The sequence below is a fragment of the Sebastes umbrosus genome, chromosome 3 (assembly GCF_015220745.1).
Source record: "Sebastes umbrosus isolate fSebUmb1 chromosome 3, fSebUmb1.pri, whole genome shotgun sequence".
NCBI classification, from domain to species: domain Eukaryota; kingdom Metazoa; phylum Chordata; class Actinopteri; order Perciformes; family Sebastidae; genus Sebastes; species Sebastes umbrosus.
In genome coordinates this window covers 13,549,160-13,576,373 of record NC_051271.1, presented here as the reverse complement: position 1 = coordinate 13,576,373, position 27,214 = coordinate 13,549,160, and the positions used below count along the sequence as shown (strand labels likewise).

The 27,214-nt window shown below is 41.0% G+C and overlaps 1 protein-coding gene across 3 annotated transcripts in view; it reads right to left on the bottom strand.

The window, feature by feature from the left end:
• Nucleotides 1–3,856: 3,856 nt before the first annotated feature.
• Nucleotides 3,857–27,214, bottom strand: part of ndst3 (N-deacetylase/N-sulfotransferase (heparan glucosaminyl) 3) — a 119,780-nt gene continuing 96,422 nt past the window's right edge. For 2 of the 3 annotated variants that reach the window (XM_037765005.1, XM_037765004.1), the window contains 9 exons: nucleotides 18,601–18,783; nucleotides 17,558–17,654; nucleotides 16,616–16,739; nucleotides 15,861–16,035; nucleotides 15,123–15,293; nucleotides 14,534–14,643; nucleotides 9,154–9,256; nucleotides 7,958–8,068; nucleotides 3,857–6,069 (listed from right to left, as the gene is read on the bottom strand). In XM_037765005.1, the coding sequence (XP_037620933.1) occupies nucleotides 6,040–6,069; nucleotides 7,958–8,068; nucleotides 9,154–9,256; nucleotides 14,534–14,643; nucleotides 15,123–15,293; nucleotides 15,861–16,035; nucleotides 16,616–16,739; nucleotides 17,558–17,654; nucleotides 18,601–18,783 (1,104 nt within the window). In that variant the 3' untranslated portion in view covers nucleotides 3,857–6,039. Of the gene's footprint in view, nucleotides 6,075–7,957; nucleotides 8,069–9,153; nucleotides 9,257–14,533; nucleotides 14,644–15,122; nucleotides 15,294–15,860; nucleotides 16,036–16,615; nucleotides 16,740–17,557; nucleotides 17,655–18,600; nucleotides 18,784–27,214 lie in introns of all 3 variants that reach the window. The other variant, XM_037765006.1, reaches the window with a different exon arrangement.

The following is a 27,214-nucleotide window of genomic DNA, read 5'->3' as shown; positions in this document are numbered from 1 at the left end:
ATTCTCATCTTTCTAGCATATTTTTGTTTGCTTTGCTTCTCGTTTCAAAGCACTTCATTTGTTATGCATTCACTGTATGTTTTTTCTCCTTATAAGCCAAATACTTGTGTTTATATCAGTACAGAATGTTTTAATATCTAGTAAAATAGCACCATCTTGTGGTTATCCATTACTTTAAACTTCATAATGCTGTATGGATGGCAATTTTTAATTGCAATAGGCCCTTTTAACAGCAGCCTTTTGACATGCAATTGCAGGGTAAACACAGGTGTAACTGATAAAATGAATTATGGTCCCGTTCTATTTAGTGTCACAGATATTCCTGTGAGCCAGCATGCACAATACCAGGGCCCAGGCCACCTAAATGAAACTCGGCCATAATGTATTTATGTTATTAATTACACCTGTGTGTTAACCTTGCAATGTCATGTCAGAATGGCTGCTGTGAAAAGGGCCTATTGCACAAGTGGAATTTGTATCTCCATAGCAGACTTTTCCTTTGTACGATTTATGTTTACTTATGGACCTGACTGAAACGATGACTAATAGTCACCTCTCTGGCTCGAAAGCTGAAAGTAGAGAAACCAGACGAGTGTAAAAGTAGGCTGACATAACTATAAATAACAAAACAAACATGTCAGTAATGTCATGTGAGCATGTATAGATGGATGTGTGAAGTGTTTGCAACAACCAAAACAAAGCAGCAGCCAAGTGAAGCGAGAGCCTCTGTGGGAAGGAGGTGAGCTTTATATCCTGAACCGCTCCGGCCCAGGTGTGGATTATAAAGCTGATGACCCGGATCCTGCAAGACGAAGAATACAGAGACACCCTAGTCGTCACACACCTACACTAATTCATTATTTGTTGTCATTTGAAAATCAAAGTGACATGATGCTTAAAATTAAAGAAATTAAACAGTCAAAATTGAATTATGTGTCAACCAGACACGATGGTTGAACACACATGAACACAGAGGCAGATAGTTAATTTAACTAATAAGCCCAAAAGGCACAACATGCTGCAGCTGGGGGAATATCTGAGGGAGTAAAGGTGCAACTCCATCTTCATTTATCTTGTTTTCCAGCTGCTCCATTGATTGCCTGAACTCAAAGAACTGTCTGAAGTCTGAGAGCACCCTCCTGTGGTCATTATCACACATTACAAAACATTGGATCTTATTTTATATAGTTCATATTATGGAAAATCAAACCTCAAAACATTCTTATATTCCCTGTGATGTTCTATGAGTATTATGACATTATAAAACATCCATCCATCCATCCATCTTCAACCGCTTATCCGGGATCGGGTCGCGGGGGCAACAGCTCCAGCAGGGGACCCCAAACTTCCCTTTCCCGGGCCACATTAACCAGCTCTGACTGGGGGATTCCGAGGCGTTCCCAGGCCAGAGTAGAGATATAATCTCTCCACCTAGTCCTGGGTCTTCCCCGTGGTCTCCTCCCAGCTGGTCGTGCCTGGAACACCTCCCAAGGGAGGCACCCAGGAGGCATCCGTGCTAGATGCCCGAACCACCTCAACTGGCTCCTTTCGACGCAAATTATAAAACATATAAAAAATTATTAAATATAGGGGAAAAAAACATTTCTAATTGTATAAGTGTTTTTTTGGGGCTGGGATAAATATAAGAAACTAAACATATAAATGAAATATAAAAAATTAAATCCTGGATAACGTGCATGATTAACACACAAATATAAATGTTAATTAAATAAATCAAAGTGTTAAATTCATCTAAGATTTATTTCTTATTATATTCATAATGTCAATTATGAAACTGTCATAAAAGTGTGTTTTTTAACTGAATATTAAAACCTTTTTGATTCTTCTGATTGTTCTTTTGTTGGTTTTGATGTTGAATATCTTTTAACATTCTTTTGTAAAGTCTGCTAATTAAAGTTTTTCAGAACTCTATGCTTCAGTTGTATTCAAATTATGCTACATATGACATCAGAATCAAAGCATTGTGCATAAACATGAAATTAAATGGTGACTAGAGGAACCAGACAGCATTTCTTTTTGTCTTTTTCTTTCTGCTGTTCCCATTGAACCTCTAGCTGCAGCTCGCTGCACTAATGAGCTTATATTAGATGTCATCAGAGGTGGTGCAGAACAGAAGGTCTCATTATACACGAATAATTTATTTCTACTCATATCTGTTTCCGTCCCTTAAACTCTTGCAACACTTGGGAAAACCAGTGGGGAAAGATCTGAGGATAATGATTAAACCTAAAGAAGGGTGATCTCATGCACATCCCAGGGGCTGCTAGAACAACCCTCCTCAACAAGCTGCTTTTAAAGATCAGTGAAAATGTGTGTATAGATTTGTGTTACTGATTATCTCTTCAACACTTGAGTAATGTACTTCCTTTATCTTTTTTTAAACTTAAACTCTTAAAAAGTTGTGTGGGATAACAAATCTACCAACAGAAAAAGATAATGCAACAACCCAAATCTCCTGGTGGCATATCACTGGGCTGCAACTGGCTGTGAATAAATTCCCTTTTTCATATCCAAATCATAAGCCTATTTTATTTTATCAACAATGAAGTTAATAGTTAATATTAAAAGATAACGATAAAAAGTACTTTTTTTCAAATATACAGTGTGCAGACCAGAGACTTAAAGCTGCAGTGGGAAGAATTGATTGATTGATTGATTGAAAAAAGTTATTTTTTATAAAACGGTCACTATATCCTGACAGGAGTGTATGAGACAGGTATCTGAAAAAAAAATCATGTGTCCTCCGGTGTCTCTGAGCAGCTGTCAATCACTCACCAACTCCAATCAAACAAGGCAGCGCTGATCAAATATGAATCAATATTCTGTTACTGTAATGCCTATTTCTCACCTCAAATGTTTTCAGAAACATCTTGTAGTGTACGGTTTAGCTGTAAAATGAGAACGTTTGTGACCCAGCAGCCATGTTGAGATCAGTTGAAGAAATACCAAGAACCGCCCACCAGCCAGAGCAAACTTTCTCATTTTACTGCTAAACAGTACACTACAAAATGTTTCTGAAAACATTTGAGGTGAGAAATATCAGCGCTGCCTAGTTTGACCGTTTGATCAGAGTTCACCAGTGATTGACAGCTGCCTCTGTTGAATGAACAGCCTACAGGAATGCTCTCTCTCTGAAATGACCTGCGTGGGCTAGATTTTTTAAAGCCTGAAAACAGAGCCATGAGGAGGTGCAGAAGTCTAGTTTTCTCACAAAACACTTGAATTACAATATGCTGAAAGGATATTATGGAATTTTTGCCCAATGATGCCAAAAAACATTTTGCTTACTGCAGGTTTAATAAATAAAAACACTGAATGCTTTCTGCTATTATCCCCGCCCGTAACTCTGCAGTAGAGATCGAACCCTGCAGTAAACAAGCCATAACTGGAATACCTGACATTATTCCAGCCCTTTCTTCTCACTGTCACTTCTGGCTCTTTACAAACACAATAGGCTACTGCAGTGATGGAGCTGCTGCTGATAGATAGATAGATAATGACTTATGGGAGACCATATTGTATATTTAAACTTTCATCTGCAAAAAAAATGGTTCTTTGAGTGTAAAATTTGTTAAAGAGTTGCTTAAAATGAATTGGATTTTTTCCAAATATAGACCATATGTTCTCTCTCTGACATTCACATGCTGCGTGATGTCCTTCTCTCCTGCCTTACTGGTAACGGATGTTTTAATAGATTTCTCACACAGTAGTCTTCCAGTCTGATCTTAAAGACCTGTTTGGACAATAGTGTTCAGACTTGCAACACATAAATTTGAAGTTAGTTTTGTAAGTAAAGGTTTTTTTCCTGTTGCTTTGGTAATGTCAAAGTCCTCCATCACATTCAAGGTTTATTGCGAAAGTTCTACATTTTATGATCAGAGATATAAAAAAAAAAATAGCTCAACATAAGATCGACAAATACAATCTCACCTGGCAACCCTCCCTGCAGTATATCAACACACTTACCCACACCCTCTAACACTGACTGATATGAGATTACCATGTTGTATGTGCCTTGAAGGATAGGTTCACAAAAGTTTCCAAATGAGCCGCCATGTTGCAACAGCCCACGAGTGAAAGCGTTCGTCCAATCAGGTGCCTCGTGGCAGCCCATCTAGCGTCCAATCCTGGGAAGCGAGGCGATTCCTCACGTCCAAAAAAGCCCATGTGGACACTTGGTCAAGTAAAGTGGATATCTTCCAAAGTTACAGACTTTATTGAACAAAATGTCCCTGTTGAGCTGAATGGATTCAAGACAGACTTGAAAAATTGTAAACCTATCCTTTAACATTACCACAATGTGTTGGTAGATATATTCTATGTATTACTTTCTCTGAATAAGCGTGTATACGCGTTATGGTAATGCAGCACGTGTGACAAGTAGTGACACGGTGTGACTCTCACAAGATAAAGCATGTGATATCTTCCCTTTCTACACGGGTAAATAACTGCAGTCTAAATTGGGCCGTGTGACGACATCAATGACATTGATGACAAACGGTGCGAATGTCTGCTATTTTGCTCTCTGTCCACGTTGACTTCCTTTCTTTTTTCATTTTTCATCGTCATGTCAATGTTTGTGTAACAGCATCGTCTATATTTTGCAGTCTGACATGGTGATGAAAACAGGGATAGTAAAAGAACGTCATTGTTTGCAGTGAATAATATTGTATTTTAGGTTAGTTAATGGTGACTGACGTCAACTGTCATCTCCATGTCATTTTCACTCACCTTAGAGGACAAAGAGTCTACTGTCAACCCTTTAGGACAAACATTATGTGACTTCACACGTGTGTGTACGTGTGTGTGCAGATGTGTCCTTGCACAATATGGTTCATGTGTGTTAATTGGTCGTTAAAAAAAAAACATCTTATGCTCCAAGTAATATCCATTTCTTTAATTTTGGTTTCTGTGTTTGACATTTAGGGTTTTTTTTGCATTCAAATTGAAGCTCAACGACGTAGGCCACTGGTTTTAAAAAGGAAAGAAAAAAGGAGGTTGAGACTTAAATGAGACACTGACAAAACAGAAACTGCCTGCGGTTACAGTAGCTACTTAAAGACTCTTGGAATTAAGTGTCATATCCATTAGGCTCATTTTGGTCAGTTTTTCTTCCCCGCAAACTCGTGTCCCCTTAGCGGTGAAATCATCAGCGCTCATGCTCCGCTTAATGGACACGGCGTTCTTCTGCATGGCTCGGCACAAGAAAATAATGAGCGGGCAATGCGTCTTGCTTCAGTGACTCATTTCCAGGCCATACTTTTCCAGTGAAGGCCTCAAGTGACATCTCTAAGGGTGAACAAGGCTACCAGATCTACCAGAAACTAGCTTCACTTTTAAAAAATATTAACTCACAAAACAATGAGAACCTATCATGGAAAGTAACAGCCCGTCACTCACCCTGAGTCTATGCACTTATCCTCCCTGCGTATTCATTCTCGCTGTGACAAAAAAAACCTAAAAAAATAGTAAAACAAAACCACATAGGGTGCGTTTTTTTTTTTTTTGTCTTGGAGATACATGGAACAGAACTTAGTGCAAAGTCATCTCTATGGGAACCACGCACAGCTGACCAGCGCTGCTCTGGCGTCATAAATTAAAGGTGAAAATAAAACAAAAAGTAATAATAACCATCAAAGTCACTGCAGGTCTGCACGAGAGTTCACCACAGTTCACAACAGGGTTTGAGCATCAGAGGTTTGTCAAATGCTCCTCGTCTCCCATATAGTCATCTTCATCTGCATAATGTGGCTCTTCCTTTTAGTCCCACTTTCTTCAGAGCTGTCAGTCACCTGAAACTCTCATTCCTCCGTTCATCCTTTTCAAGAGTTCAGTTTCAGCCCGCCAAAGTTTTCTTTTGCGCTCTCGTGACTTCTGCAGCAGCGGTCACAGCTCCTATAGGTTGAAACAAGGCACCCCGTCCTCGCCTTCACCTCAGGGTTCACTAAAAGGCCACAGACAGTGCATCTGAAGGATCAGCTGCTCCTGGTCACTTCCTGGTCTTTGACCCCTTGACCTTTAACCCTGGCTCATTGATGCAAAGGTTATCTAACCTTCAGAAAGAGGTAAAGAGAGGGAGGGGAATAGAGAGAAGAGGGAAAAGTAATTTAATTCCATTTTGTTTACGTATTGATTCAAATGCCAACCATGAGAAAGGAGAGAAAACATGTAATGCGTTTGCTGTGAATGGGCTGGAACAACCTAAGCGGACTCGTCAAGTGGCTCCCTCTGAATCATAAACAGTAGCACAAACAAATCCGCAGACAAAAGACAAACAGTGTTGAGCACTGCAGAAGAAAAGAGAGCTCTGCAGAGATCAAGGTGAGGCGACTGTCAGCAGCAGCACTTACACCAGGAAGCCTCATTTAAGAGCATGCTTTGAATGCCTTGACAGGATTACGAGGTAATCGAGTTCAGAAGATGTCTTTATTTTTTCTTCGAAGCCAGCAATGTTTGTATTTACTTTGTATTTTGAACCATCCACTCTCTCCTCTATTGCTTTTATTGCTTGCTTTGTATGGTTTAACTTAAGGCTTAATCTTAAGAGACCCACACAGAGCCATTTTTGTCTTTTTTAGAAGGGTACAGGGAGTCTTTAGGTGGAGATAGCAGGTCAGCAGTAGATGTCACATAGAATTGGTGTACATCATCTGAAAGCTGGGAACCTGAAGATTAATTTTATTTTATTTTATTATGATAGAAGTATATGATGGCCATTCCCATGCTCTATTCTGTCTCATAAGTTGTTGCAGCAATTTTTGGGTTGATGCCATTTGTTACACAGATTTGGTGCTAAATTTAACCATTTTTTCTACCACTTGAGAATTGATAAAAATGATCAATAATCCTTCCAAAATACCACATTAAGACACCAAGACCTTGAGGAACACCATAGAAAAAGCCATGCTGTGATTTGATTTCAAAAACTTTTGGAGATTCCTATAAGAATTGCATTTTTTGGTGATTGGATGAAAAACACTTCTGTTCTGGAAACTGCTCAGAAACCCCCTTATTGTCAATCTACTAGAAAAGCCATCCATTCTCCAAATGCTCTAGGTCTGTAGTTTGTGGCTGTAAAGTTTCACAAGGCTGTGATTATCCTAGAGGTCACAACAGGTCATTTTATACAGTGAGGTTAAGTTTAAAAAAATGGTCTCAATGCAATGAAATGGCTACTATGAGGACTAACGTCATCACACATGAATACAATTAGACTCATTGGATCCACAAGAGTCTCAGCTTTACAGTGATAACCAATTTACGTAATTCCAAGACTGTTTAGGGACACCAGTATGTTTTTACTCATCAAAACTTGACATGAGATACTCTACAAATGGATTTCTTAGGTTTTCTGTACCAGTACGTCTAATCCTGCTCTAAAACTGAGCCTGCTGCAGCCTCTGAAAGACAGTAAAGTGAGTCTCAGAGGGTTAAAGGCCCTGAAAACATATTCAATCAGATTCCTACTACTGTATGAGCAATAGGGCTCTACATGAACATAAAACCTTCTGCCAAAGTCAGAACTGTTTTGGTTATTACACATGAGAGATTTCAGGATTGTGTTTTTTTAATTTCCTTTCTCATTGGTTGGAAGTGGGCCGGGCTCTGTTAAAAGGGGCGATGACACATATTTCCATTCACCAATCAGTTTAGTATAGCAATGTTTGAATCAAAATCTAATGACCGTTGAAGTGTTGCATGCTTATGTTTCTAGCACACACCCACGGAGTTAGACGCTTAATGAATAATAACTCTATGACTCTAAGTGTTGCTTATTTAGTCACGAAAATGTAATCTCGTGAAGAAATACTTTAAACCACGTTTTCAGGGGCTTCAAGAACATTTTTTTTTCACTATCTGCTGAAGACAAGTTTTGACTTGCATTTATAAGCTGATGAAATACTGTAAGTGTCACACAGAGTTTAATGCTGCTGACCTTCTGCAGCTCCTCTCTTAGCCAGGAGGGAAGCGGCTGTCCGAGGCGATGCAGCAGCTTCGACAGCTCCACGTTGTGTTCCCTGTAGTACCTGGAGAGATATGCATGTGCCTGAAGAGAGAAAAGGGGGGTGAAAAAAGAGGGAAGAAGAGAGAAAAATAGGTAAAAGAAGATGAGCAGACATAGACGGGGGAGTGAGGGAGATGCAGTAAGGGAAAAAAAGAAATAGGGAAAGAAGACAGAAAGTATAGTAAGGCATATGGAAATAGGCAGGAAATTGGGGAGAGGCATGAACAAGGAGGGACAAAAAAGGAAAGGTAGAAGGAGAAAGGAAAGGTGAGATGTGCAGGGAGTGAAAAAAAAGGGTTGGAAGGAGAGATATTTAGAGGATTTAATAAAAAGACAGCATGGGAGTAGGGAGCAAACAAGAAATTGAGAGAGATTAATGATGTGCCACCATCCTTAGATTAGTTTATTTCTCCTCAATAGGACTTTAGGGCCACTAAGTGCCAACAGAGCTAAGAAAAGAGAGGTTAGAGAGAGGTAGAAAATTACATGAAGGATGTATGAGATCCATTATCTCTCTCCCTCCCGTGTGCATCCCTCATCTCCCCCTCTCTCCTCTCTCCTGGTGTTCCCTCCATCCTCTTCCTCCTCATCTGTCCTCTCCTTCTGTCCCCACCGGTGGAAACTCAAATACAGTATAATTACAGGTGACACTGAGGCGCAGGCATTAGCCACGTGCGAGCACATGAGGGAAGACAAATTGTATCTGTGTGTGTGTTTGTCTTCATGTGTGATTCATTGTCGGGCAGGTCTGGTCTCTCCTCGGTGGAATCAGTAGCCAGGACAAAGATTTATGGATTGGATTTTCTACCCTCTACTGTTCTCTCCCTCCATCCCTTTCCACCGCCTCCCCACATCCTCTCTCTCTCTCACGGGTGTTGTGTCACTATTGAGTCCTCATAATTAGGTTGTAACTTTTCGGCTGGATCTGATTGGCTGACAGTTTCCACCCCGACGCCGAGTCCTGTGGGAAATTTTGCCACAGCGATGGAGGGGACTGGGTATCACTGTCAGTCAGACTGCTGCTGCTTTTTCTTTTTCATTTGTCTCTTTCTCTAACATTTCATTCAATGCATATATATTTTCTTTTTTCCCACTGAGCAGAAATGTATTATAATTAAAATGTTTACCTCCGGCTCCATCGGAGGGTACTTTCTCCCTTTGCTCTTCCCCAAACATTTCGTCTTTCCTCCCTCAAGGAGCTGGCACCAGAAACCCTTCTGAGGGTCAAACCTGAGAGAAAAGAAACACAGAGAGAGAAATTTTAATACAAATTAAATTAAGTTATTAGAACTACGGTTCAGGAACAAGGCCACGCTTCTCTCTCTCACTAATTCATTCACCTGCACCTCGTTAATTCTACCACCTGTGCCTCAATTATTCAGCCACCTGCGCTGACCTATATATGTGTGTCTAACCCTTTTCACTCCCATTTGTCTCGGTTCTCTTGATCCCCCCCCCCAAACCCTGTTCGTCTCCTCTTTTCCCTCTCAGTGGCTGGCACCGTTGTGTTTGTACCCCGGGGGGATGACGAAGCACAAAGCTCATGGAGACGTACCCCCACCCTGAGTTTCGACTCCCGGGTTCCCAGACACTCCAGCCACACCAAGACGCCGTTCTGCCTCGTTCATCCCCACGTAATCGACCCCCTTTCACCCTCTCCTCTACCCCCACCATACACAACCTCAAACCAATCTTAAACCCAATCTCCTCGACCCCCAATTAGGGCTGAAACTAATGATTATTTTCATTGTCGATTAATCTGACGATTATTTTCTCGATTAATGGATTAGTTGTTTGGTCTATAAAATGTCAGAAAATTGTGAAAAATGTCGATCAGTGTTTCCCAAAGCCCAAGATGACATCCTCAGATATCTTGTTTTGTCCAAAGATATTCAGTTTACTGTCATAGATGAGTAAAGAAACCAGAAAATATTCACATTTAAGAAGAGAATTTTTACGTTTTTTTCTTAAAAAATGACCAAAACTGTTTAATGGATTATCTAAATATTTGGCAATTAATTTAATAGTTGTCAACTAATCGATAAATCGTTGGAGCTCTACCCCCAATCATCCCACCGAACACGACCTTCACTCAATCTTTCCCGAAACTACTTTTATGCAGTACAAATAGTGTGGTCTTTGTTAGAGAAATAAGCAGTATAGGCCTGAATTCAGTCTGAATATAAAGCAGTGTCTCGTCTCTTAAGAAATTAAAGTTGAAAAAGTGGGCCCCTCTTACACTCATGGACTAGACATAAATGTCACTACGCATTCAACACACTCTCTGTCTGTCTCTTACTCTTTTGCTATCGTGCTATCGGTGTCTCTCTGACTGCCGCTTTGTCTTGTTTCATCTCTGTCTCTATCAGCCTCCCTCTCCATTGTGCAGTCTCTCTCCCTCTCTCAATGCAGACACACAATAATCATGAGAATAGTTTATTGGTTGGTTGTAACAGTAATCCACTGCTAATGGATTACTGTATTACTAATTCTTTATCAGATGGTAAAATAGAATAAGACATTTGCTTAGGCTATAGTTTGATTTGTTTACTCCCTTCAACACAAATCTAATTTAAAATGTGGTTACTTTACTTATTGGTTTGGATTCATTTGTGTGTAAAGAAAGACACCCCGAGAAAGGCGATTGTGCCAATATGAGTATTTTTATAATGTACGAGTCCATGTTTATTAAAGGCTTTTTATGCCTGGGATCAGAATATTTATGCCAAAAACTACCAATGGATGAAAGCATTTTTTTCTTTTTAAAATAAGTTCTTTTCCCCTCCAAGATTATTTCACTTTTTATACATTTATTCTTATTTTTTACTGATTTACTGTTTTCTATTTCTTTTCAAATGTAACAATTAGGGGCTGTGAAAGGTAATGCGATAATAACGCGTTAATGCAAATTTGTTTTAACGCCACAAATTTCTTCAACGTATTAACTCAACTTGAGATTTTTAATTGATAAACACATGCAGTTTTGGGATAGTCGAGTCAGCACACCGACAAACTGACAGCTGTTGTTACCTGTTGGGCTTGAGTTTGCCATGTTGTGATTTGAGCATGTTTTTTATACTAAATGCAGTACCTGTGAGGGTTTCTGGACAATATTTGTCATTGTTTTGTGTTGTTAATTGATTTCCAATGATAAATATATACATACATTTGCATAAAGCAAGCATATCTGCCCACTCCCATGTTGGTAAGGAGTATTAAATACTTGACATATCTTCCTTTAAGGTACATTTTGGACTGATACAAAAATGTGCGATTAATCACAATTAAATATTTTAATCGATTGACAGCCCTAGTGACAATACATGTAAAAAATGTTAAATATGATATATACAGAATGTCCTCCTCGTTTATTGCAATGTGTTACTTATCTTCAATTAGTCTCTATCCAATGAATAAATAAATAAAAATAACCAATAATCACTGGGGAATTTACGCATGTGCCTGAGATGGAACTTCAATTCATTACTGAATGTAAAAAAAAAATACATAAATGTGACAGAAATATTTTAATAAATTCGATGCCTCTATAACGCTCCAATATCGGCTCTATGAGCATCCCTTGTGAAGCCAAACTGTCACTCTCATGAAAAGACTATTGCACCCCAGCAGCATGTTATGTGACAATGTGTCACCAGGCGAGGAGATGGTAGGTGACTTTCAAAGCAAAGTACTCTAGTAATAAAGACGTGCTCCTGTGTATATGCATGAATACATATGCTTGTATATAGATTTAATATACAGTATGTATGGGTATATGCCTGCACGTGTACTGCTTATTCGCATTTATGTTTATCTGCTGCATATGTAATGTAAGATATCTTGGTAAATTTCTATGCTTGTATACATTTATGCACATTGCTTCTGCAGCATAGTAGCACAAAGTACATCTGAAGAAGAGGTACAAAAATCAGGGATGCACGATGATATCGGCCCGAGAGAACGAGAGAGAGGGAGGCTGATAGAGACAGAGATGAAACAAGACAGAGCGGCAGTCAGAGAGACACCGATAGCACGATAGCAAAAGAGTAAGAGACAGACAGAGAGTGTGTTGAATGCGTAGTGACATTTATGTCTAGTCGGTGAATGTAAGATGGGCCCCACTTTTTCAACTGTAATTTCTTAAAAGAAGACAAGTTGAAAGATACGCACTATTGTTAACTGCTATTTGGCAGTCAGAGTGTAAGGGCTAATGTGGATGTGACTGAAAGATGCAAATATTGTTCTTTATCTGCATGCATCAGTGGGTGAATGAAAGAGGGGAAAAAAACAGTTAAGTGGTTCTCCTTCAGTTTTCCTCTGACAGAACAGGAGGAAGAAAGGAGAGGGGGATTAAATAAATAGGCTCCAGTGTTGAGGATCTGTCAGACCGCTGCCATGTCAAGAGAATGAGAAGGAGAAAAGAAAGATTAGGCTTTTGTATAACTCCGTCCTCGCCCAAAACACACTCACACACACACACACACAGCTTCCTTATTATTCTGTCAAAATGCATCTCTTTACGAATTATTTGTGTGCATGTGGGCTTGTGATTCAAGACAGAGGCACTCTCTGTCCCAATCTGAGCTACACTTTCTAGATGTCCCTGTCTGGAGATTTGAGGGCCTGCAAGCAAACTGCATTCTGATGAGCCGCGCTCGAGATAAATAAAACCATTTACCACTCCTCCCAAACTTAAAGGTCACACGCCAAAATCTCTAATGCAGAATGAGTTGAAACAGAGCATCGAGAGGCCAGAGCTACTTCTCTGGAGTTGGATTAAAACTGGAATTTGGTTGGCATTAGGGCTGCACAATTAACGAATATTTATCGTGATCATGATTTTGGCTCCCCACTGTTAAATGAACATGATCGAATGCGATATTAACGTTTAAGATATGTGCGCCGCTCATGGAAGCCACAGCTGCATTTCAAATCAAGCGCTCCCTAAACTAACAGCCAGCCACCAAGGGGGCGATCCAGATGTTTTGGCTTCACTTTTGGAGAGCTGTCATGCCGCTGCACGCAGCACCCTACAGCGGCAGCCGGAGAAAAGCATTCCTGAATGTTATGGCTGCAGTCCAGAGTAGAAAAGTAATATACAACAGAGAGCAGACGGGCAAAATGAAAATGCACTGAATTCAGGTGAAGAAGAAGCTTATTTTAAGTCTTATTTTGATGCAAAGATTTGTGCATTAGCAGGGACGTAACACAATGTGAAAGCAGTGCACCGTTGATTTAATCTGGGGTCAATAGTTATGGTTTATTTTGCTTCAAGGATGCATTGTGAATAAGGACGCTCTTGTTTTGATGCAACGATTTTTACATTAGCAGCAATGTAGCACAACATGGAAGTGAAAGCAGTGTTCTGTTTATTTAAAGTGGCAGTAGGCAGAATGTTTTTGGCATCAATGGGCACCTCCTCAGGCAGCTGTCAATCACTCGCGAACTCCGATCAAACGGTCAAACTAGCCCTAGCTGACCTGCATATTTTAGCTACAGACAACCCCTACATCGCTTACACAATAAAGACCCATTATTTCTCCCTTTTGCACAAGCCGTCTTTGTGAGAGACTGCAAAGAATATGTTTAGTTCATACTGAGGAACTTGCATAAGTTATTTATCATGGTTACAGCCTCCGGAGTCTTTGCTGTTTAAGTTCTTTCGGATTGACACCGTGGCGTGCACTAACCTTTTCGTACTTGTATTTATGCAGACAGCTGTAACACAGACAGGCAGGCAGTGTAAGTGAGACAGTCAATGCTCTGCTGGGATTTGATCCCAGGCCAGAGACTTCACCACTTGACTGTCTTTTTGGCAAGAATAGGCATCAATTTTTTATTGCTTGAACGAATGTGTTTAATATGTAATACAAATATTATTCAAAGGCTTCAAAATTGTAGGCTTATCAAGTCATTTTACTTTATGCATTACACAAAATTACCTGCTTTGTTTCTTAACACTAATGAATTACTCCTTTTCACAACCTTGTTATGTTAATTTGACATTATACCTAAGAAATGTCCTCTATAATTAAAGGCGAAAATTCCTTGATGTTTCTTTTTTCCTTTTTTGTCTCGTCATCTCTTGTTCGTCTTGTATCATGTCCTCTTTGCTCTCTCTGTTGGGACCACATACTACTTTTTACCCCTCTACAAATACTGACAATAACTCAAACATAAATCTGTGTAAAAGCAGAAATGTAACAGCTCAAAGCAAGCAGCGAACTGACCATCTGCTATTGGCTGATCTTTGGTGCCAGGTGATGTCACTGTTTGTTGTAGTTTTCAGAGAAGGACACAACCTGGCACTAAAGAGGAGAGTTTAGTACCCCAGTGTTCACCAGTAGATGTCAGGCTTCACACACATTTGGGTTTTGGAGTCTTGTTTCAGCTTGAATCTGTACCATCATTTCTATCACGGTGCACGCCAGCCAGGTGAAAAGTTGCCCTTCGCCCAGGACGCCAGGAGATGGAGGGGACTAAAGAGAGAAAGCAAGAGAGACTCACGTAAGGGCCTGGGAGTAGTTGAAGTGAGGAGTGACTCCCAGGAACTTCTGGACTTCATCCATCACTGACGCAGGGTCAGTCCTCAGCTGATGGCCGTCTATGATCATCACCTACACACAGAGACATTCATACTGTAACACTGGGTACTATTAACTAACTAGTTAGTGCATCACAACTCATTTAGGAAACTTAATCCACTTTAATGACAGCCACAAACGCTGGAAAACAGAGCTCTGAAAGCTGATCTAAAATATCACTTTACTCTTTTTTTTCATGTGAAGTATTTATACCTATTCCTGAAGGCAATATACAAAGTGATACTGTATGCAGTTCCCATCTAAACACAAAAATAAGGACATTTTAAATAATGCAAAACAGATATAGTTACCATTCATTTAATTATGTTCCTGATCACGGTAAACATCAGTAAATCTCAAAAATAAATCTCATCTTTCATTCCCTTTCTATAAAAAATATGAACAATAAATCTCCTCTTACAAAACCAATACAAGGCTTTAACATTACATACTGTATGAGCAACAGTTTAATAATAATATGTGCAATACAGTGCATCTGTTTCTGTGCATACCTGGTTAGCAGGGTAGTGAGTGAGCCATCTCTCTAGGTGTGAGGAGTAGAGACCGGGGATGAGACAGCGGCTCTGCAGGGAGCGGAGCTCAGCCGGCGCTCCCGGTCTTGCACTGATGACATCATAGAAGGTGAACCGCAGGGCTGCGTGGTCCTCGTGAGCTCTTTGATGCTGGGAAGGTTAGCAGATAGATACAGCCACGTAAGCTTCAGAGAATTCACTCTTATTTTACTATTCATCTCATTCCTCGTCTTAAACATCGAGTAATATATTCACAACTTTGCACGAGAGAGCGTTTTTTTTTATTCTTGACAATGACTTAACATTTGAGCTGGCACGATGTTGATATTCATGTCTCATTAATCAAACAGACTTGAGCGGAAGATTTCAGGATTGTGTGACATTTCCCACTCTGAGACGTATAGATAAATCAGGCTCATTAGCTCCACGCTCGCAGAAAGAAATCCGACTCCAAACACAATCTTGGATACAAAACTCAATTAAAAATAACATCTGTTATAAGATGAGGTATTTTCATTTATTTGACCCCTCCCTTTTTGAGACTCCTCCTTTTAATTATAATGTTTGCCGAACTGTAAATAGTTCCTTTTTTTTAATTTCCTGACAAAGCATCTGTGCATATTCCAAATGTACAAAAGTGAATAAACATTGTCATATGATGATGCAGGCAGCTGTAGAGAGTTAAAAATAATCTATCCTGTGTGTTTGTGTATGTACCTGATACCAGCTGTAGGCCCTGTCAGATGGGTTGATGAGCAGGGTGATGATCTTGGCCTTGGGCAGCAGGGCAGCAGCTCGCCGCGGGGACTCCTCTGAGGGGAAGTAGTTAGCGCTCTTCTCAAACAGGAAGTCCGTGCTAACGTTAGAGGGCACGGGGAAAAACTCCATGTACCTGAGGCAACAGACACGCAGCAAATTGAGAGGAAATGCAAATACACATGCACACGCTGATGATACACGCCTCATCGTACACAAGCACCAGCATTACTGCAGTCACCCGGAGTGTACATTGCTACATTTGTACGCATGTTTTCAAAGTCAGATACACTCACAAAATTACGGCCTTAATCTGAGTTTAGACAACGAGCCTAGAATAAACTTGATAATATAATTTTAACAGTGTTTAATGACACATTTTCAGAGTTACGTCTTTTCTGGATGACTTCGGAGGCTGCACCAGCTGTGTCTCTGTCAGCTAAGTAACCCATTTATGGGTCAATTTAGGCATCCATATGTCTCATGGCTTATGTTTGCAGGCTTAAAAGATCATTTTGAAGATGTTTTTGAAGTGCTTAATGTATCATTGAAGTCTGCAAGACACATTACGGTCTACAACAACCTTCCTAAATGGAAAGGGTTGTTTATAATCTTCCTTTTCACCTTCGGTTTCAACTAATAAAAAGGCACAGAGAGAGAGAGAGAGAGAGAGAGAGAGAGAGAGAGAATGAAGGATACGTGTTTGTGTTTCTCACCAGTCAATTCCTTTGTGGTAGTTATTGGTGTTGAAGAACTGGACCTCCTCGTAAGTCTTTGGACTGGGAAAGTTGCTGGAAATGGAGGGATGCATGAGCAGGAAGAGATAAAGTGCTGTCGTTCCTGGAAGAAAGGGCATAATTCATAACTGGCTCGTTAATGCAGCTCAGCGGAGAGTAGTGTGAGAGCTGTCATCCACTGATCCATACTGGATGATTTTTCCCTCTGCAAGATTTATATCTTGCTGAGAATACTATGTGTGTGTGTCTGCAATGATCACAGGCCACCCCATCAAATGATTCAGAAGCATTTGACACCAATCAGCACCGGGGTCTCTGGTCGTGCCCTCTGTCTCACCCTCAGCAGCTCTCTCTTCACCCCGTCGCCCTAACACTTACTCCCATGCATCCTGCTACATCCACCCTCACCCTGCTTCCTATTTTCTCCAACATCTCTGACATGTGTGAGGCATACCCTGCAATAAAATTAGAATTTATGATACCGTGGTTGTTGTCGGGCTGCTAATGTTGCTATAGTGACCCCTCGTCCCATTTAGTAAATTATCACCTGGTTAATTAGCAGCGTTACGGGACCTCCTCGCCTCTCACATCAAACACCAGTAATTAGAATTCCTGAGACCACACAAAGACACTCTGGATCCCAGACACAGATTTTTAATAATCTCCTCTTTTTTTGTCTCTTTGACAGAGAGAAACCCAGAAAAGGAGAGGGTTGGTAGCTCAGTACTGTATCTCTATGCATCTAAAGCAGATAGTATGTGGGTGGAAGAAAGGAGGTGAGAGCCTCCTCCTTTGTCTCGCTCTGACAGGACCAAAGGAGCTGGGGGGATTAAATGAATGGGCTCTGATGTTGAGGATCTATAGACACCTGGGCAGACAGAAGGAGGCTCTCTGTTTGTGTTCGTGTGTACTGTAGCTTACCTGTTTTCTGTGGGCCTATGACCATGAACTTGGGTAACCTGTCACAGGTTTTCTCTTTAGACCAGATGTCTTTGTGCCGTTTGTCATCACACGGGTTCTACAGAGGCACAGACAAACAATACGAGGTTAAAGTGATGATGTACATAGCAAACATACAAAAACATAAATGCCTGTATTTCAAGTACATGGAGGATTTACTGCATACAATGAATGAATAACCTTTTTTTTTATGTATCATGCAAACAACTATTCCCAGCCAGCATGGGCTTACAAGACACCACAAATTCAGCCAACTTGAACACCTTTACAATCAAATCCACCTTCATTGTCTACAACAAAGTCATAAATCACTTTTTTTAGCAAAATAAATAATAGTAAATACAAGCAAAATAGTCCTTCTTGCCTTCCTTTCAAGGCTTTCGAGACAATGTTATAGCATAGTGGCAAATGAACTGTCATTAAAGGTGCTAAATATGGGATTGGGTGCGTTTCTATTGACTCTCAACAGGCAGCTCGCAGCTAACGCTGTTAACAACAACTGACATAGGTAACAGTGTTGGGGTGGGCGCTACGCTTCCGCGACGATGCTGTTGGTTGGGACGGTGTTATAAGCTGTAACCGGCGTATGAGAGCAGTGTAGAGCAGCAGCTGTGAGCTAGTCAGTGGGGCACGCTCACATGCACAAACATGCATTAAAACCAAGCACTAAAACCATGCACAGCCGGCCAGGCTATGTAAACAAAGCGCGGAGAAGCTTGGATTACTACACACATAGCAAATTTATATAGCAAATAGTTATTTGTTGCTATGTTAACGCTCTAGATATCAAATATAGCACCTTTAAATCATCATAATTTGTACAATACAAAAGTAAATGGGACCCACTTTCCACATCACACAGCTCATACAATCTGTTTTGCTCTTGAATATTATTGAATCCACATAATAAGAATATTTTTACACAGAAATGCACAGTAAAAAAAATGCACACAGAAAGAAGCACACAAGCCCATACACACGGGCAAATACCCACGCAAACACACCTGCCAGAGCGGGTTCCTTTGTTCGGGAAAGAGCTGGAAGTACTTGTGTGCGAGCTGCAGCGGTGGGAGTGTGTGGAGTCTCAGGTTCGTCCACGAGCGAAGGAAGGAGGCCAGGTGGACGAATGTGTAGAGACCCAGTCGATCATTGCCGTAGTTAGACAGGTGGGTCATGAATATACTGATCTAGGGTGGAGAAGCAGACACGGAGTAGGGGGTAGAGAGGAAAAGGGACAGAGAGAAGGAAATACATGCTTATTGTATTGTGCAAAATTGTGATAAACTCAAAATCTCATTTCCCGAGTTCCCATGTTTGTGAAAAAAACTGAGTAGTAAATCTAATTACTGTTGTTGTTGGGACTGCAGTGGAAAGCAAACAGATTATTTCTCCGTGTGTGATGGTTTTAAAGTCACTAACAGAGCAGCTGTCCACCGGGTATCAATATTTGCTATCACTTTGCAAAGAGACACTTTTGTTATGTGAGATTATACATTAACTTTTTTCCAGCGCGCAATACAGTTTCAAGTCTAAGAAGAGGAAAACAGATAAACCTGAACTGATGTATTCACCACTCCTGATAGATAAAGCTGAGGAGGCAGCACAATACTCCTCATATAGCCACTGGGTGATGGGAGAGATGCAGCTATACACACGGGGGGAAAGTGTTTCCGAGTGTGTCGGTGTGTGTTCACGGCGCTTAATGTGTGTGAGGGAGAAGGAGAGGCTCAGAGGGAGTGAAGGAGCGATAGTGTGTTGGTCGAGGCTATCTGTCCACGCCTCGGTGCTTTTATAGGCTGATCAAAGAGACAAGCTAAGATAGCTGCTACAGACAAATGCACGCACACACACACACACGGTCACACACACTTTCTTTTGTGATTGGAGGGAGCTTGGGAACGTGAAGTGTCTGGATGAAACGGTAACATCAGCCATTAAGATATGAATTATTTGGTGGGTGTGAGCATGTGTGTCTGTCTGTGTGTGCATGAATGATTGTGTGTCGGTATATTTGGGAAAATAGCTCTGCATGTGTGAACACACACACACGCACATTGAAACACACACACACACACAAGCATACACAGTGAATTTCCTGGTGACAGAGGACTGTCGGTGCTCCTCTTTAACGCTGAAGGTTGCCGCAGATACAAAGCGACACAGTGTCGGGGTTTGATGGATCAGCGTCCGGCCGACCTGGAAAGCTGTGCAGAATACTGATCGGCCCCGAATACTGATGTGTGTGTGTGTGTGTGTGTGTGTGTGTGTGTGTGACACTGTGGGAGGGTGAAAGAGGAACCAGACGTGTGTGGCTAGTTGTGTCTTTGTGACAAAGAACGCAACACAGAAAGAACAGAGAGGAGCAAGGGTATGCATGTCAGAGTAATTTTTCACACATGTGTGTGTGTGTGTCAGCGTAATTGTTTATGCATTTCTGCGTTTTTTTGTGTATGCCAGCGCAATTGTGCGCATCTGCCACCCGCCTTCTTATCTTGTGCTCACTCTAAGCAAACCAGCAGCGCGCCATCCAGCCTTGCCTGCTTCATATCAATCTGGTTGATGTAAGAGGCAACAATGTGGAACCGCTGTCAAGGCATCACCAACTTGCACTCAACCAGGAACAACAGAAACACAAGCCAGAGAGAAATGTGTGCTCGCTCCTCCTCTCCAATGACTCGTAGTGGAAAAAAACAAAACAAAACTCCCTCTTCGAAGCACGCATGGAGAACTTGGAGCTTGTAAACGTGTAAAATTAAATTCGACAGCGTCTATTCACATTTGGGATTGAGAAGGAATATTTCCCACGGCCTGCTGCAGTGGTTTAGGAGGGGGAAAAAAAGATGTGAATATTATAAAATGCAAAGGTTTTGGACTGATACTAGGGCTGTCAATCAATTGCATCTGTTCAAAATGTACCTTAAAGGGAGATTTGTCAAGTATTTAATACTCTTATCAACATGGGAGTGGGCAAATATGCTTGCTTTATGCATATGTATGTATATATTTATTATTGAAAATCAATTAACAACACAAAACAATGACAAATATTGTCCAGAAACCCTCACAGGTACTGCATTTAGCATAAAAAATATGCTCAAATCATAACATGGTAAACTGACTATGACTTGCCTAAAACGGCATAAGATTATCATAAAGTGGGCATGTCTGTAAAGAGGAGACTCGTAGGTACCATAGAACCTATTTTCATTCACATATCTGGAGGTCAGAGGTCAAGGGAACCCTTTGGAAATGGACATGACAGTTTTACCTCGCCAAAATTTAGCGCAAGTTTGGAGCATTATTTCGCAACAAGCTAGTAGGACACGGTTAGTACCAATGGATTCCTTAGGTTTTTCTAGTTTCATATGATGCCAGTATCTTTAATAACTAGCTTTAAAACTGACCCTGCTACAACCTCCGAAAGATCAATTGCATTAATGCGTTAAAGAAATTAGTGGCGTTAAAACAAATTTGCGTTAAGGCGTTATCACGTTAACTTTGACAGCCCGAACTGATACACAGCGAGTGCAGACAAATTTGACCCAAGTAAATAATGTTCTATAAACCATTTCAAAGTGTCCCACCTTGTCCATTTTGTGTTGTTTTGTGCTTTTTTGAAAGCAGGCAAGGTGATCAAAAAGTGATTTATGTTCCCTTCAAACCACTCAATACCCTATGAGATCTGGCCCAGGCTGGGAGGTGTACTGTATGTGTGTGCATGAAAGACAGAGAGAGAGAGAGAGAGAGAGAGGATCTGGGTGTTATTGAACATGGAAACATTCATTATGGAGCTTAAGCACCGGCTGCCAAATTAAACAAAGGGGGAGAGAGAAGATGATTTGTGTTTGTAATTGGAGAACTGCAGAAAAAGAGAAAAAAAATACAGAAAAGGGAGGTAACAAAGGGAAAGACAGAGAGAGAGAGAGTAACCTTGGCAGGTGAGTCTGAATTAAAAAAACAAAAAAGACACTTGAGAGAGTGTTAATCTCCCGACATAGTGCACAGTGCTTTTGGTGGAAGAAACTCACTGTGGGTAAGAATTCAATTAACTGAACCATATAAACCTCTTCTATGCATCTGGTGCCACATCTCATTTCCTGAATATTGGATTGCTTTGAGTCCCCTATGTGCCTTTTAATAAAGAATACAGCGCTAATAATTTAACACCAGAATTGGGCTCAAATCATACTTGGAGCTGGACTGGGAGAGAGAAGTGTAAAAAAAAAATTTAAAAAAATGAGAGAAATAAACCCAACCCTGCAGCTTCTCTCTTTTAATCTTTTTCCCTTGTCTTTTCTTCTCATTGCTCCTATGCAGCTTAATTTCCTCCCTCTTCTCTCATCCTTTTAAAGTCTTGCTCTCACTCTCTCGTCTGCTCCGAAAAGTCACTTTTTTTTTTTTTCCCCTCTCTCTCCGATCTCATGCTGACCTAGATGCTCTGATGAAGCATGTCAGTCCAACATGGAGTGATGTTCTTCAAAAATGCGCACATGAACACACACACACACACACACACACACAAATGCCATGTCTTGGAAGATTAAGAGAACAGCAGTCATGTATTTGAGTTTGTGACATGCTCCAATCCACTCTAACATGATTGCATTTTTGAGGAAATTACTTGTTTTACTGGCCTTTGGTTGAGGATGGATTTTTCTTCCCCCTCATCTGTCCATCTGCCTATTCCCATCAATCTATCCTCTTGCCTACTACCGCTTTCTCGCTGCCTGTCCTTCTCGGCTGCATTTCTCTCTCCTCCAATGTGTAGCTTTAGCAGCCTGTTTCCCATTACAGAGCACTTAGTTCCATATACATTTCTCCCTGATTGAATTGTTATTGCTACTAAAAAAGAAGCCCACACCGCCCCTACCGGTTTCATTCTCTCCCCTTCACCGACATTGTCCTCTCTCTCTCTCTCCCCTTCTTGCTCTTGCAGTCTTGCTCTCTTTCTTCCTCGCAGTCCATCTCGCTGTCTCTGTCTCATCAGCGGATAATTGAAATCTGAACGTCAACACAGCAAATGATTTCGATTCAATTTATTCTGCCTGCTCCAGTCAACATCTTCTGGCCCTTTCCATTCTCCCATCTTTCACTGCTTTACTTGCACTTTGTAATTTCTCCTCCTGTTTGGGTTGTAGCGTATTGCATTTGTGTGTGAGTGTGTGTGCGTGTGAGAGAGAGAGAGAGAGAGAGAGAGTGTGTGTGAGAGCCTGTATGTGTTGATGAGCTGCCAAAGCCTTCAGTAGCAATCAGCAGGACTCTGGAGAAAGGGAAGGAAGGAGGGAAAGTGTGGAAAGATTCACATGTGTGAGCAAAGTCAAAATGAACGAGTCTGAAATTAGAGGAAGAAAAGAGTTTGGAGGAGAGGTGAGGGACGTGCGGGTGAGTACCGGGTATAAAACAGAGGGAGGGAGATTGTGCTGATATGGCTAATAAGCTTAGTGGCAGAGCTAAGCGCTAAATGTCAGCCCTGATATATGTCTACAGCTCTGCTTATGTCAGCTATACACACATTTATACAAACATACACACAGATACTTGGATGCTGACACACAAACATATGCACCGGTGTGTGTGTGTGTGTGTGTGTGTGTGTGTGTGTGTGTGTTTGTGTGTGCCTGTATGTGCATCACTTCCTCCCTGGATGTGTCTGGATTCTCAAGTGACACAAGATGCCGTGACCTGAAAATTAAATCTCAATCTGTCTGCCACCTTCTCACCCTGCTCTCTCCCCGTCTCTCCCCCCTCCATCTCCTCTCTCTCACCCCTCTCTCACCATCTCTCTGGCCATTTATCGGGGAATGACTTGTGCCCTATTGGCTGTTTGCAGAGTCTAGGTCGTCCAATTGATTGTCGAGCTTATGCGAGACGGGGAGCTCAATGATCGCTGATGCAGCCTGGGATGATGCAAAAGTATCCAAATGCACATAGATGGGTGCACATACACGTGCACACACACGTGCACACACATATATATACAGTTCATGCACGAGCACACATCCAATATGTTAGTTGCTGTCAGTGGTGAACTGCAACCACGGGCCAAATGTGATTTAAAGTCCCTGAATGGGAAGTGACAATGTTACCAATGTGCAGAACATCAAACAATAGGAAACCCACCCCCGGGGGACTAAAGCAGTGAGCTACAGAACACTATTGATTATACACACAAAGTGCACGCACTAATGAAAGCTTTTGCGTCTGCAAATGGAAACATAGCAGACCAGAAGCAAAAATAAATCATCAGTCTTTATGTACGTGTGAGAGTGTGTGTGTGTGTGTGTGTGTGTGTGTGTGTGTACGTACGCCATGGCAGAATAGGTCTGTTCATTAAGAGATACAACAAGAGGAGAGTTTCATCTCTTATTACACTGGTTAAGAGAGGGAGGAAGTGAGAGAGGAGGACAAAAGATTGTGGAAACAGAGGAAAAAATGTAATTAGCCTGTGTGTTTCGGGCTTTCAGGGAGAATTTCAAAGCCTCATGTAATATATATGGCTGTGTGTGTGTGTGTGTGTGTGTGTAGAGGCATCCCTTTTGGTTTGTGAGCTCATGTTGAGATGACATCACGGGTGATGTGAGCAAAAGACGATGTTAGGTCATTTGTCCTTTATGCAGCTATCAAGACATTTATATGAGAAATGAGTCACCGTATCATAATTACTGTGATGTGTTGGCCTTCCTTAATAAATTAATGTAACCTTTCAACATAAGTCCTACCGGTACGTTCGACTTGTCCATGTTATTCTGACTTCATATACTGTATATGTTTTGCAGTAATACTTTTTATTCTCGAGTCGTTCCTCTCAGGGTGCTATCGGGTGATTTTAGGTTGAGGTTATAGTGCCCTTTCAGAATTGAACACCTTGGCATTTCCTTTTAACAAGGCACTCCAGGAAGTCTTTACTTCAGTTATCTTCAATCCAAAGCCACACCACAGGTCTTCCTCAACAGTTTATTCAGCCACAGAGAGGCCGATTCATTCATTCAATGTTCAAAATTAGCCGTGAGCAGGACTTTTATAGATACAATAGACTATATAAGAAGTGGGCGTAGTTGCCGTGACATCAACCATTGGTTTGTAGATTATGGTTTCGAAGCGAGTTCAGCATTTTGGCTGGCGACATCTTGGTTTTTTGGAACCAGAAGTGACACGAGACGATGGAGCTAAGTACAACCGAACAACAAATACTGTGAAAAGGTTAAAGTTGTAAGATGAAATCATGGACATCACCCAGACCGGACAACGCCGTGGTAGCAACCTGTCAATAACAAGGTAGCCACGCCCTAAAGCATACCCTGCTTTATGGTCTATCTGACTCTAAATGGGATCATAATTCACTAAATGAACATCATGCTGTAGTGAAGAAGACTTGAAACTAGCGATTGAGACCATAAACTCATGTTTACCATGTTTACTGAGGTAATAAATCAAGTGAGAAGTAGGCTCATTTTCTCATAGACTTCTATACAATCAGACTTCTTTTTGCAACCAGAGGAGTCGCCTCCTGTGGATATTTGAAAGAATGGAAGTTTAAGGCACTTCAGCATTGGCTTCACTTTTCAGACCGGGAGGTTGCCGCCTGATATGCTCAGCTGACTATTAATCTGGTACACTTTCCCCACCAACTCCTTGGCTGTGGACAAATCATATTTTTGCTTAGAAAGGTTCCTAAAGGAGTGAAATGACTTGGAAGTATCTCATCGGCAGCCATGATGAGAGCTGGTCGAATTCTCTAAATGCTAAAGAAAGGTGCTTCACTCCTTCCTTTCTTATCTCCTTTAGCATAGGGTACCCTGGACCATCCTTTATGAAAGAAAAGGAGATAATGCTGTTCCACAATTCCTTGCGGCAGCAATAATTAAAGCGACCAACCATTCGGCATCAATAACATCCTTCTTAGGAGGTGTGATTTTGTTTTGGACTTGAATTGTACAGCATTGAGTGTGTCACTAGGCTAATTTTAAATAATGTGTTATAAATAAAGTTGCTTTAAAAAAAAAAAAACATCCTAGAGGAAGTGCAGTGGGATTCTCCTAGCACTGCGGTTGTCCTCATGAATTCTCCTTATTATCTTTCCTTGACCTCATGAGGTTTCCATGGAGGTCAAGGAAAAGTGGTTATAAAAAAACATAGGACAACATTGACTGCAGCCTTTGTGTTCATACAAATCACTTAAATAGAAAAACCTTAATTACACTCCCTCTAATTTGTTACTCCATGCCAACCACCTAGTTCTTTGTCTATTATTAGAACACCACTATCCCTGCAGGAGAAAATGTAAAACACTTCACATTTGTACCTAAGGTGTTTTTTCCAGGAAAGTGCTACTTGATACAGAGAAGGAACAGCACAATTAAGCAATCATCAAGAGTTCTTTTGAAATGGATATAAACGGATTCCTCTTTTGTTATATCAACTCTCAATTGACAGAAGAACAACAAGCGTATACAGTATTTCTGTCATGTATCATTATCATTTTAAGACAGAGAAAACATTGTGCTCAAACTAAGGAAGACACAGGGATGCACTGACATGCAGAGAGAAGATAGACAGCATGAAAGAAAGAAAAAAACACATCTAAATAAATAAAACAGTGAAGAATGGCAGACACAAAGAAGAGGAAGAGAAGAAAAGGACGAGATTGGGTTGTTGTGCGAAGCTGCACTTGACTCTGTGATGTTCGCTGAGTTCTGACAGCTCCTCTAGTTCAGCACTCCCCTACCTGACACTTCAATACAGCCTACTGATGGTCTACGACAGGGGTGCACACACTTTTTCAGCATGCGAGCTACTTATAAAATGACCAAGTCAAAATGATCTACCTACTATAAAAATGCAAAACATATATTTATTTATAAATATATTGAGTATTCTTTATATGTACAATATATGTTGGTGTACCTTGCATAACTGCATGAACCCATATTGTACAATATAACTGTACATTTTGTCATTACCTTACTCTGATGACGTGCACTGAATGGAATCAGCCAGGGATGCATAGTCCGGACAGTAGCTGCTGATAGCCAGCCTCAAGCACACTTCCAAATGATCATCAGTCAAGGTGGAACGGTATTTGGACTTAATAATCTTCATGTGGGAAAAGGCTGACTCGCATAAATAAGTGGAGCCGAATAATGCAGTCAAGGAGGTAGCACATTTCCTCATGTTGAGGTACTTTTCCTCTGTGAGGAAGTTCCAGAACTGTCCATGAGCCCTGGACTTAAGCTGAATGTCAGCTTGTAGTGTCAAAATCTCATCCTCCACTCCAGATGAGTTCAGGTGAAACAGTGTTGCAATTTTTGATGCGAGTGAATCAGCCTCAGCATCTTCCCGAAAAGGGTAGCACGTGAATGTAACGACTGGCTCCAGTAAAACAAAGTCTTGAAAGCGTCTGTCAAACTCTGACAGACAGTTCTCAATCTGCTCTGATAGGCTGACGTCTATTTTAAAATTTTTTTTTTTTTTTTTTTTTTTTTATTTTTTTTTTTCTATTTTTTTTTTTTAATGCCATGCGATCTACCCACACTACCTTTGCGATCGACCGGTAGATCGCGATCGACGTATTGGGCACCCCTGGTCTACGAGCTTCTCCGTGCATGGGTTGAGTCAGAG